General features: G+C 34.7%; 1 protein-coding gene across 2 annotated transcripts in view; it reads left to right on the forward strand.

Annotated features, from left to right (window-relative positions):
- Positions 1 to 12,850, forward strand: part of STK31 (serine/threonine kinase 31) — a 76,270-nt gene that overhangs the window by 42,482 nt on the left and 20,938 nt on the right. For both annotated transcript variants that reach the window (XM_049642923.1, XM_049642925.1), the window contains exons 15-22: positions 952 to 1,083; positions 2,588 to 2,689; positions 4,133 to 4,213; positions 6,058 to 6,183; positions 6,794 to 6,919; positions 7,312 to 7,398; positions 8,054 to 8,203; positions 12,601 to 12,723. In XM_049642923.1, coding sequence (XP_049498880.1) covers positions 952 to 1,083; positions 2,588 to 2,689; positions 4,133 to 4,213; positions 6,058 to 6,183; positions 6,794 to 6,919; positions 7,312 to 7,398; positions 8,054 to 8,203; positions 12,601 to 12,723 — 927 coding nt within the window. The remainder of the gene's footprint in view (positions 1 to 951; positions 1,084 to 2,587; positions 2,690 to 4,132; positions 4,214 to 6,057; positions 6,184 to 6,793; positions 6,920 to 7,311; positions 7,399 to 8,053; positions 8,204 to 12,600; positions 12,724 to 12,850) is intronic.

Here is a 12,850-nt window from a genome sequence, read left to right on the forward strand (position 1 = left end):
TGTGTGTGTGTGTGTGTGTGTGTGTGTGTGTGTGTTTTTTTATATATATATATATATATATATATATATGTCTTGTGCATTGATTGCATTGTGTTGTAAGTTGTTTTGAAGATGTTTCTTAACGGTGTATTATGAATATTGCCTATGTGATTAATGATTCTTCTATACTGTCATTTTGAGCAACTGTAACATCATCATTTGCATAGATGTATAACATGATTTAACCTTTCATCTGTGTTAGATATTCAGGTTACTTCTAATTTTTTTTAACCATGAGTAACACTGTACATACTCTTTTGCATAATTTTGTGTGTTTTTAAGATAGATTCCCAAAAATTGTTAATTACTAAGTCAAAAGGAATGAACATTTGTCTTTAGAGCTTATTATGAGAGAGAGAGAGAGAGAGAGGGAGAGGGAGGGACAGAGAGAGGGAGAGAGAAAGAATCCCAAGCAGGCTCTGTGCTGTCAAGGAGCCTGATGTGAGGCTGTATCTCACGAAATCGGAGATCATGACCTCAGCTGAAATCAAGAGTGTACACTTAGTCTACTGAGCCACCCAGGTGTCCCAAAAGGAATGAACACTCTTAAAACTTGATACATATTGTCAAACTACTTTGGGGAAAGGTAATTTCAGTTTACATCCTCACTAGAAATCCCAGTTTGCATCATCTCTAGCAAAATGTGTCTCATTGTGGGTCTCAGCGTGAAATATTTCTTTGCCCTTTGCTACTTTGATTGCTGGGACTGATACTCTTCTGAAAAGAAATGTGGTAACTAAGAAATCAGTTAGTAGAATTGTCTTGTTGAAAATTGTAGAATTTCTTATTTCATTCTGAACTCAGTTCAATACTAGTTGAATTTTAATAGAAATATAATAAATGGTCAGTAAGTGACTTCAATAAATATTGTTGTCTATGTTTTGAAAATACAGTAACTTTTTTTCTTACTAGTTTAAGAGGCAGATTATCGAATATTTAAATAAAAGCCCCAATGTGGATCACTTGCTGTCCATTAAAAAGACACTGAAAAATTTAAAAGCTCGACTGAGATGGAAATTGGTTGAAAAGAATAATTTGGAAGAAGTAAGGAAACTCTTGGTTCTTGCTGAATTCTGTGTGTACCTCATTTTACTCTGCTTCGTCAAAGTAATGTGTAAATACATTCTTTAAAATAGGAGAACCATTATTTACATTTTGTTTTATATATTTCATGTTTTTTCTTTGTATGTAAGTAAAATTATTATATTAATAGTGTAAACATTTTACCATGTCATTAAATGTTCTTTAGAAACATTTTATATTGCTGCCTTGGTTTTTAGTAACTGTAAATCCTTGAAAATAATTTAAAAATTCTTTTGGTATAGACTGTTACAATACCTGTTATAATATACACCTATTAAAGCAAGGTACTCCTCTAAAGGTAGAATTTTGTCCTAAAGTATTTTTAAGATCATGATGTTTTTTGTTAGCTCTCTTTTTAATGGCTAGACAAACTATTTCTTGTGAATATACTAAGTTGTTTTCATATGATAATAGAACTGGAAGAATTAAGACACTCTAATCTGGACTAACCTTCTTCTTTAGGTTTGAAATTGAATAAATTTGTAATTCCTTGGGTTCCCTTGAGGATTTGATTTACAGACAAAAGGAATCCTCATTATATCTTAATCCAACTTGAACTGTCTCTCTTCCTCTTTGGAGCACTTAATTGGGCTTGAAGTGAAACTAATTTAATGGTTTAAAGATTTTTCTAGCTTCTTATTCTATTTTGGGCTGTGGGGAATGGGGTCTTTTTTAGTTGAAATTTTTTAACTTGGAGAAATACAATGTTGAAAACACACGTACTTTTTAAGGTGGCTAATTTATTATTGGAGTTTTGTGGAGTCTTTGTGAGTCCTACATTGTCTTTCCTTTAATAGACATACCATACATTTAGTCATTTTTTTTTTTTTTAACAATTTTTTTAATGTTTATTTATTTTTGAGAGTCATAGACAGAGCGTGAGCAGGGGAGGGGCAGAGAGAAAGGGAGACATAGAATCCAAAGCAGGCTCCAGGCTCTGAGCCGTCAGCCCAGAGCCCGATGCGGGACTCTAACCCACGAACCGTGAGATCATGACCTGAGCCGAAGTCAGACGCTTAACCGACTGAGCCACCCAGGCGTCCTTTTTTTTTTTTTTTTTTTTTTTTTAAAGTCTTTTTTTTTTTTTTAACCAAATCTCATGTAGAAAACAATTCCAGGGAATGTAATTGTATTCTTGTTCCTATTCTTGACATTTACTTTGTGATGGCAGTTGGTCATCTTCTTGGAGAAAATGTATAGCAAATTAAGAGACCAGAAAAATCTGTGTTGATTTATGTCTTTAGTTTTTAATCCTTTTTGTAGGTTTGGGAAAAATCAGTGTTAGAATAAAGTAATAAATATTAATTCAGTGGGTGTTATGAGGGTCTGTTATGTGCTAGGTACAGAAGGATACATAGAAATCAGAGCGATTTGTTATAGAAGTTATATTCTAGTATACTAGGAAGACTTGTTTTGAGTCTACTTTAATAAACCTGTAAGGTCACTTTTTTCTTTCTGGTTAAAGTCGGATGACCATGATGGATCTGAAATTGAGAAAATAAAACAAGAAATAACTGACTTGCGCAATAGTGTCTTTCAGGAAGTTTATCGTGAGCAGGAGGAATATGTAAGTATTTAATTCTTTGAAGTTTTGAATTAGTTCTTACTCTAGAAATTGAATTCATATATCTATTTTATGAAGTAGACTATAATGACAAGGCTGGAGATTATATTGGCATAGTTATGTTTGCATAGTAATGTTTATGTGACTTTAGAAATTAATTTCTGATGAGAAAATAATTCATAACCATTGTACCAAATGTGGAAATCACAGAAAATTATAAAGAGGAAAAAAATCACCTGTAACTTTTCCATACAGTTATAACAGTAGTAATCACTGTTAACTTTTTACTTAACTTCCTTTTAGTCTACTTTCTGCCTGTTTTTGCAAGAATCAAGATTATAACACAAACATACTTTTGCATACTGCATGTTTTCTGTTTCATACAAAGCTAAAGATTTTTTCCTTTATTAAAATCTAAATGAACACTGTTTTAACGTAATGCTGCAATGAAAACACTAATGGGGCAGCATAATTTAGTTGAAGAATATAACAGAATGCAACTACCTGATTTTTGGGGGGAAATTACCTCTTTAAGTCTCTGTTCTTATGCTAATATTTAGGAGAGTTTGTGAGTGTATTTTCTTTTTAAAATGGAAGGATCTTTTCCATTTTAAAATGGAAAGACTATTTTATGTTTCATGGATGTTATGGGGAACAAGTAAGGTAGACACTGCTTTGAACATTAAAAATACAATGAAAATAATACACATTTAAAGTGTTATAGTTTATAGTAATCTCATCTGACTGTGTATTTAATTATTTACCTTATGTGTATTTAATTATTTACCTTATGAACCTTGGATAAATAGCTGTCTCCCAGTGACTTGACAAGTATCCAAAAGTTTTACTTAATAAATGTGACAAGTGACTTTTCTAAGTATCCTCAGTTTTCACATTTGCTTCACAGTAGCTTTTGTAGGGCTGCATATTTGTTTCTTCTTTCAAGGCTTTTATGATTTTTTCTCTCCTAAATGAAATAACTATTATTTTAAAATGTTAAGTGTGTTCTTAATATTTTGAGAAATGATGACAATTCTATGATACAAATTGATGTTATCAACACACATTTTCATTTTAGCTTGGAAGTGATTATATACTTTGATTTTAGGCAAGATATTGTGCCTATTTATGTATACCAAGAGTAAAATTGGTAATTAAGTTTTTCTTCTATTAGTAAGATGGTAATTGAGATCCAAGATGACTCGGTCATTGAGATCCAAGATGATATTTCTTGTGGTAGAAGGCAAAGTCAGTGATTATGTATCTTATTAGGCTATCTATATACAATAGATTATGTATCTTGTTAGAGATACAATAAGGGAGTTACTGGTATGTTTTTTTTTCCTGAAGACCAACATGTCACAATTGAATATATATGACCTATATATGTATATCAATATATATATACACATATATATCCTTAATAAAAATATTTTTTAAATTTAGGAGAAGCTGAATAGCTTGGTACATAAATGGTTTCCTGAGCTGCCTCTCCTTTTTCCTGAAATAGGATTACTTAAGTACATGGTAAGCTTTGTTGCCCCTGAAAATTACTACTCTGCAGAGAGGGTTAAAAGTGATGGTACAATCGTGTGTTAGTGTTAAATTTATCCTTACTATGAAAATGTTCCTGATGAATAGTTTCTGGGTAATGTTAGAACTTTTCCTCAAGATTGTCTTTAGTATTGGCATATTGTATTTTAATGTTTATATTAATTTGCATGTTTGTTTCTGTTTTCTCTTTTCCTCATGTCTATTCAGTACATTGCATGGCACTTGTTTGAATGACAGGTGTTTATTTTCTTAAATGATAAAACAGTTTTAGCTGTTGTTTCAAGAGTTAGAATAGGGGTGCCCGGTTGGCTGAATCGGTTAAGTGTGTGACTGATTCCAGCCCAGGTCATGATGTCACGGTTTGTGAGATCGAGCCCCTGTCAGCTGTGCTGACAACTGGAGCCTTCTTGGGATTCTCTCTTTCCCTTTCTCTCTGACCCTCCTCCACTCACATGCTCTCTCTTTCCCTCACTCTCTGTCTCTCAAAATAAATAAACTTAAAGGAGTTAGAATAAAAGCAGGACAGTGCCACTCATGAGGAATTTAAGCAGAATATATCTTTTAAGTTAAAGCAGGTAGTAAAGAATTCTAGAGAACTGGTCAAGTAGAGATGTTGACATGGGTATAGTTTTCTAGGTAGGCAGGATTCAAAGCCTGGGAGATCAGTATATTAGATAGAAGGGCAGTATAGAACAGGATTGGTAAACTCTGACTCTTAGGGCAGAGTCTATTAGCTCTGTGTTTTATATTGCCTGCTAAGGGTAAGGGACTAGATGAAATATCTATTCTGTAAGATTGTCATTAAACTCATGATAATAGCTTAAATGTAGTACAGAAAGGGTTGTACACATAGACTTATGAACTATAAATATGTAAAATTAAAGTCTCCTTAAATTGTTACAGCAATTACTATCAAATTTTTCCAGACTAGACTTTAAAATAATGTGGTGTTTTCCTCATAATTATTTAATTCTAGCTTAGACACTCTCTCATGTAGGATGCATGGTGGGTGAGTATGTGGTGCTGTGTAGGACTTGGAAATTAGTTTTTAAAAATGTGCTGATCTCTTCATTGTGGAACATTATAAAACATTTTAATCATAGCTGATGGACTCTTTTATTGATTTTAAGTTGTTTGACTGTGATGTATGCCTAGGAAACCCCTGTTGGTTGATTATATTTTGTGGTTTACTTAAATATATTGACAACACATAAAAATAAAAACCAGAAAACACTTTTGCAACCCTTGTTACTAAAACTACACCACGATAAGATTTACCTTGATCTAAAATGTTGGTAGTCAGGTTTTAGTGCAAAAATTTTATTCCTTTTGAAAAGTGGCAGAAATATCTAATAGAATTAAAATATTTGAAAGCCATTTTCACTTTTGAGGATTCCACTTCAGAGGCAGAGGTGTTAGAATTACTTCATAGGGGTCATAATTTTTAGAGTTCTCATTCTCATTCTGCAACCTTCTTTGTATTTGTTATCATTTTAATATTTTTTAGGAAACACATGAAGTTTTCCAAGTAAACATCAGGGTTTTTTGGATGCATGTCTGATTAACCCAGTTATATTTAGAATTTGTTCTGGAACTGTAGCAGCCATTACATGTATGTTGATTATACTTTGGGTGAGAGGATTTCAAGAGCTAGGAACTAGAAAAACTAGGAAGCATTCAGTATTTTTATTTTATTGGTTTCTCTAGTAGGGTTGATGATGTTCAAACCATCTCATAGCATGTAGTTAATTATGTCGATGATTTAAAAGTAGTGGAATTGTTTGGATTCTTCAACTGTAACAAAAATTTGTGCCTAGAAATCTGGTGGTCTTCTTACTATGAGTTTGGAACGTGATCTTCTTGATGCTGAGCCCATGAAGGAACTTAGTGGCAAGCGCCCTTTGGTTTGTTCTGAGGTAAATGGACAGATAATTCTTTTAAAGGTAAGTTTAAGTTTTGATTTATGGGAGATTCAGACATATTACAGGGGAGTGGTGGCATTACTTTCAGGAAAGTGAAAATCCACTGCTTGTTTTTTGAATTATATGACTTGACTAGCCTGATGATTATGCTTCCAGTTTGGCTGCCAGAACTAATTTTGAATTCAGAGTTTCCCTCATTTCCCTAAATAACACATGTCTTTAATTGGATATACTTGGTTGTCTATTTTGGGTGAACTTATTACTTTCTGTCCAATTCTAGCCTTTTAAAGTTCTTATTTTCTTATGCTTCTCTTAGAAATCTCAGCTATTTTGCCAATACAGTCTTCTCTTTGGTTACTTTACTGATCTGGGAAACTGTTTATCATCATAGGATAATTAATTTGGCCATTGTGGCAGTGTGTTATAGAATATTTATTAAGGTATAGGTAGAATTGTTCTTTCTAAATTATAAAGGAAATTTATATATTCAAAGCAGGTAGAAAAGGTACTTATACAATTAAAAAAATTAGATGTAATTTAATTTATAATTACTATGTTTAAGTTGGAATGATGTATAACTATAGTAGGATTTTTAATGTTGGGATTATCTTGCCTCTTTTTCTGGTATCAGGGCTATTCTGTAGATGTGGACACAGAAGCCAGGGTGATTCAGAGAACAGCTGCCTATCACAGAGCTTGGAGAGAAACTAAAGAAGATTCTGGGTTGCTACCACTGATATTCCTATTTTTGTGTAAGGTAAAGTTTTTTTTTTAATGTTCATTTTATTTTTGAGAGAGAGAGCATGATGGGGGTGGACAGAGAGAGAGGCGGGGGGACAGAGGATCTGAAGCAGGCTTTGCGCTGATAGCACAGAGCCTGACACAGGGCTCGAACTCACAATCCGCGATATCATGACCTGAGCTGAAGTCGGACACTTAACCGACTGAGCCATCCAGGTACCCCAGTAAAGTTTTTATGCTAATCTCTTACAGAAAACATTTTATTTACAGTAAGTTTTACCTCCAAGCTTTAAAAAGGTAGTTCATTCCTTTTAACAAAAAGAGAAAGTTATTTTGTATAATCACTGTATACTGAAAATACATTGAAGAATTTTTCACTTTGAGTTTCATTCTGTTTTGCTTTTTTAGTCTGATCCTATGGCTTATCTGATGGTCCCGTACTATCCTCGGGCAAACCTGAGTGCTGTTCAAGCCAGTGTGCCTTTAACTTCAGAAGTGAGTAAAAAACACTATTTCTAATAAATGAGAAAATAACACCTAATGTTAGAGGGAATACTACATGCTTTATATATTATGTAAAATTTTGCCTGGTATCAGGCTATTTCATTGTCACATCAACCCTGTGATGCTGTTATATACAGATGAGAAAAATGAGGGTCACAGAGATTCAGTGACTTGCACAGGGTCCTCAGCAAGAGGCAAAGATGAGAATTGAAATTAGGTCTTTTGGTACCAAAGCCCATGCTTATAACCTTTAAGTTGTGCTGTATGTAAATTGCATAGTATAGTGTATTTGATATTATAAGTGCTTAAGTAACAGCTTTAATTTGTATTGTAAATTTGAATTAGTAATAAAAATACAGGATGCCCTGATTCTTCTTATCTGGTAACACTATTTAGTCTCTCTTTCTAGGTGCTTTATATGTTCATTATTTGTAATCTCAATGTTAGGGGCTGTAGTGTCTTAAGTTATGTGTGTATGATGTTACATAATCAGGGCTTCAGGTCTTTAATTCCTTCTCTATGCTATATTCTTATTAAAGGATCATTTGGAGGTACTCTCCTGGAAAAGTCTTTTAATTAAAGAAAAGATTCAGTGTTAAAATGATTTGCCTACTTCCTGACTTCTTTTTTGTGTGCTTATCTGTAGGAAGCTTTAAAGGTCATGAGAGGTGTTGCCCAGGGCCTGCATACATTGCACAAGGCTGACATAATTCATGGATCACTTCATCAGAACAATGTATTTGCTTTAAATCGTGAACAAGGAATTGTCGGAGATTTTGACTTCACCAAATCTGTGGTAAAATATAGTGGTTTTACAAATAGGTTAATATTTAATATTATTAGACATTAGTTCAGCCTTTTACATAATATGGTAATTTATTATGAGATCTTTGCCTTGGTTAAGACATGTAGCATGTAATATAAACAATTAACTGTTACCAGCTAGGTGCTAGAACAAGAGTTTCTAAGTCTGTGTATTGTATTTTTTAAACCTAAGTATTAGGAGCAGACTAACATTATATTCATTGGCATTGACGACACTACTTGTTAATTATTTTTTCATCATCAAGAAATATTTAATTCCTTGGATATATACAAGGAGAACTCCTGTGTCCCCTTCTGCTTGTGCCCTCCCCCATGTAGATTGAATGTAGTTATAGGTACTTTGCTATTTTTTGATTAATGGGCATTTTTAGAAACTTGAGAACCTTGGACTTTTCTGGGGTTTTTTTTGTTTGTTTATGTAAAAGTATTTTAAAGTTTATTTATTTTCAGATACAGAACATGTGAGCAGGGGAGAGGCAGAGAGAGGGAGAGAGAGAATCTGGGGCTTGATCCCATGAACCGTGAGATCATGACCTGAGTTGAAATCAAGAGTTGGATGCTCAACTGACTGAGCCACCCAGGCATCCCTGGACTTTTCCATTTAGTTTAAGTGCTGGTTCAACTACATTAGTTGCTAATTTGGTGTCATATTACCTCAGAACAAGCAGTTTGTAGAGATAGGAGATATCAGACAATGAAAGAGCATATTGTGGTCTATTTTTTTTTTTTTTTGGCAGAATGGGTGGCCTCAAAATATATATGATCACAAGGCAGCAGTTTTTTAAATTTTATTTTATTTTTTTTAGAGATAGAGTGCATGTGCACATGAGCAAGGGAGAGTGGCAGAGGGAGAGAGAGAGGATCTTAAGCAGGTTCCATGTGCAGCATGGAGCCTGATGCAGGGCCTGATCCCATGACCCTGGGATCATGCCCTCATCTGAAGTCAAGAGTTGGATACTCAACTGACTGAGCGTCCCAGGCGGCCCAGGTTTCTTTTTTAAAACAACAGCTTTATTGAGATATAATTCACATATTATGTGTACAATCAGTACTGTTTTTCAGTATATTGACACAGTGGTACATTGATCACCTTTCTAATTTCAGGACACTCCCTCCAAAAGAAACTCCATATGAATTTGCAGTCACTCCTCATTTCCTCCTTTACTCAGCCCTTTGGAAACCGCTAATTCAATTTCATCTCTGTGGATGTACTAGTCCAGACATTTCCTATAAATGGAATCATTCAATATGTGGCCTTTTGTGATTGGCTTATTTCATTTAGTGTAATGTTTTCAAGGTTTATGTGTCTTATAGCATGCATCTGAACATCATTCCTTTTTTAAAATGCCCAAGTAATATTTTATTCTGTGGGTGTACCATATTTTGGTTTTATAGTCATCATTTGATAGACATTTGGGTTGTTTCCACTTTTTGATTATTGTGAATAATGCTGCTATGGACATTAGTGTACAAATTTTTGTGTGGACATATATTTTCATTTCCCTTGGGAGTGGAATTTTTTGCTATATATATTTGTTTTGCTCTATAGTAACTCTTCCACCTTTTAAAAATTTTTTTCTTTTAATGTTTATTTTTAACAGAGAGAGAGAGAGAGAGAGAGAGAGATAGCAAGCAGGGGAGGGGCAGAGAGAGAGGAAGACAGAGTCTGAAGCAGGCTCCAGGCTCTGAGTTGTCAGCACAGAGCCTGATAGGGGGCTCTAACTCATAAACTGCAAGATCATGACCTGAGCTGAAGTCAGATGCTTAACCCACTGAGCCACCTGGGCTCTTCCCACTACCCCCTTCTCCATCATTTTCCAAGTATACCATTTCCAGTGATTTCTAATGTCAAAGGATGATCAGTAACAAGAACATGAACCCTGGATTCAGACCTTGGCTGCAATTCTTACCCTCCCACTTACTTGCTGTGTGACCTTGGGTTTTAAACTCTTTGAGGCTAAATCAACTATAAAATGGGAATAATATCTACCTTAAAGAGTGATTGTAAAGGTAAAGGTAATTAGCATGATAATTACTTAGCACATACCACTAATTGTTAATTATGTCTTCTCCTCCCAGTATGTTTATCCTTGCTTCTCACAGTGTAACCAAAAGACCAGCAGCTACAGCATCACCTGAGAGCTTGTTAAGAAATGCACAGGGTGCCCAGGTGGCTCAGTCGGTTAAGCATCCGACTTTAACTCAGGTCACAATCTCGCGGTCTGTGAGTTCGAGCCCTGCATCAGGCTCTGGGCTGATGGCTCGGAGCCTGGAGCCTGCCTAAGATTCCGTGTCTCCCTCTTTCTCTGCCCCTCCCCCGTTCATGCTCTGTCTCCCTCTGTCTCAAAAATAAATAAACGTTAAAAAAAAAAAAGAAGAAATGCACAATCTCCATCCCAAAAATGCTGAATAAAAATTTGCATATTAACAAGATCCCAGGTGATTCACATGCACTGTAAAGTCTGAAAAGCAGTGATCTTGACAACAGACTATCTTTCAAATTTTTCTTCCTGATTAATATTTCAATCTGAAAGTAGTGTGAAAAAGTTGAGCAAAGGTGGGTTTAATCAGTATTTCAGTGTAAATAATTTTAAATGAAAATTAAAACAATGTTTTGGGGGATAACGACAGTTGACAAGTCAGTATAAAGGGGGAAGAATAATTCTTGGAGTAATTATGATATGTATAATATTGCAAATGGCATGCTCAAAAGGTGAGTTAACCAGGACCCTTACCAGTTGAGAACCTTTTTAAACTCCTCATTTAGTTGTTTTTCTTAGGACATTATCTTAATTTTCAGAAAAACTAATATGATAAATATTTCAATAAATATACATTGTATAAATCCTTCATAATCCAGCATTTCTTTATAGTTTTACATTTTCATTTTCTCATCTTTTTGAGCTACCATATGAAAACCATTAAGACTGCATATACACAGGTGGCATTACCGTGTGATTTGCAGATGACTGAAGTATAAAGCATTATGACTTATACTAGTCAAAAGGGAATTGCTCTGGGGCACCTGGGTGTTGCACTCTGTTAAGCATCTGATTCTTCATTTTGGCTCAGGTCATTATCTCACTGTTCCTGAGTTCAAGACCCATATTGGGTTTGGCGCTGACAGGGTGCCTGCTTGGGATTTTCTCTCTCTTTCTAAACAAACTTAAAAAAAAAAAAACTGGTCAGACAATAAAATGTTCGCAAGAATGCAGAGAAATTGAAATCCTCAAACATTGCTGATGAGAATTTGAAAAGATAGAGGAATCACTTTGGAAAATAGTTTGGTACCTCAAAAAAAAACCCCAAAAACAGGGGTGCCTGGGTGGCTCAGTTAAGTGTCTGACTTCGGCTCATGTCATGATCTTGCACGGTTTGTTAGTTTGAGACCCGTGTTGGGCTCTGTGCTGACAGTTCTGAGCCTGGAACCTGCTTCAGATTCTGTGTCTCCCTCTCTCTCTGCTCCTCCCCTGTCACGTTCTGTCTCTCTTTCTGTCAAGAGTAAAAAAAACAAAAAAACAACATTAAAAAAAAAAAGAAAATGATCACAGCGCCTGGGTCACTCAATCGGTTAAGTGTCCACCTTCGGCTCAGGTCACAAGTTCACGGGTTCGAGCCCCACTTCCTGCTCTGTGGTGACAGCTCAGAGGCTCAGAGCCTGGAGCCTGTGTCGGATTCTATGTCTCCCTCTCTCTTTCTGCCCGTCCCTTGCTCCTGTTCTCTCTCAAAAATAGACATTAAAACAATTTTAAAAAATGAGGCGCCTGGGTAGCTCAGTCGGTTAAGCGTCCAACTTCGGCTCAGGTCATGATCTCATGGTTTGTGAGTTCAAGCTTGGAGTCGGGCTCTGTGCTGATAGCTCAGAGCCTGGAGCCTGCTTTGAATTCTGTGTCTCTCCCTCTCTCTGCCCCTCTCCCGCTCACACTCTGTCTCTCAAAATAAATAAATAAATAAACATTAAAAAAAAATTAAAAAGAAAGCAAATTAAAAAATGATCAGTAAGGAAGGAAAGTACTTTGTTGACTTCCAATTTTTAAAGTTATTTAGAATTTTCAGAATTAGAAAATAGGACTCCTTCTTGCCCTAATGAACTTTATTTTTACAAGAAGTACCAAATATTTAAATAATTGGTGTTTTTTGGTTTTTAATCTACTTCAATCTGTAATGTGAAATGTAACCAAAGTCTCACTATTAATTGTATGAGACTAATTTTAAGAGCAATTTATAATAGCAAAAATTGAATAAAAATATTTTAAAGCAAGAGAGAATGAAATATTTCAAATGAATTTGTTTTTTTGTGTTAATTAAATGCAGAGGACTTAACTCATCTGTGTTGCCTCTAAAATTTTTAACCTGTTGTTTTTGTAGAATCAGCGAGCTTCAGTGAACATGATGGTTGGTGACTTGAGTTTGATATCACCTGAACTGAAAATGGGAAAGCCTGCTTCTCCAAGTTCTGACTTGTATGCTTATGGCTGCCTTTTATTATGGGTATGTAATTTTTTATTGTAATAGATTAGTTTTATATATATATATGTATATGTATATATATACACATATACATATATATGTATATGTATATACATATACATATATATGTACAAATATGTACATATAT

This window comes from Panthera uncia, chromosome A2 (genome assembly GCF_023721935.1).
Source record: "Panthera uncia isolate 11264 chromosome A2, Puncia_PCG_1.0, whole genome shotgun sequence".
NCBI classification, from domain to species: Eukaryota; Metazoa; Chordata; class Mammalia; order Carnivora; family Felidae; genus Panthera; species Panthera uncia.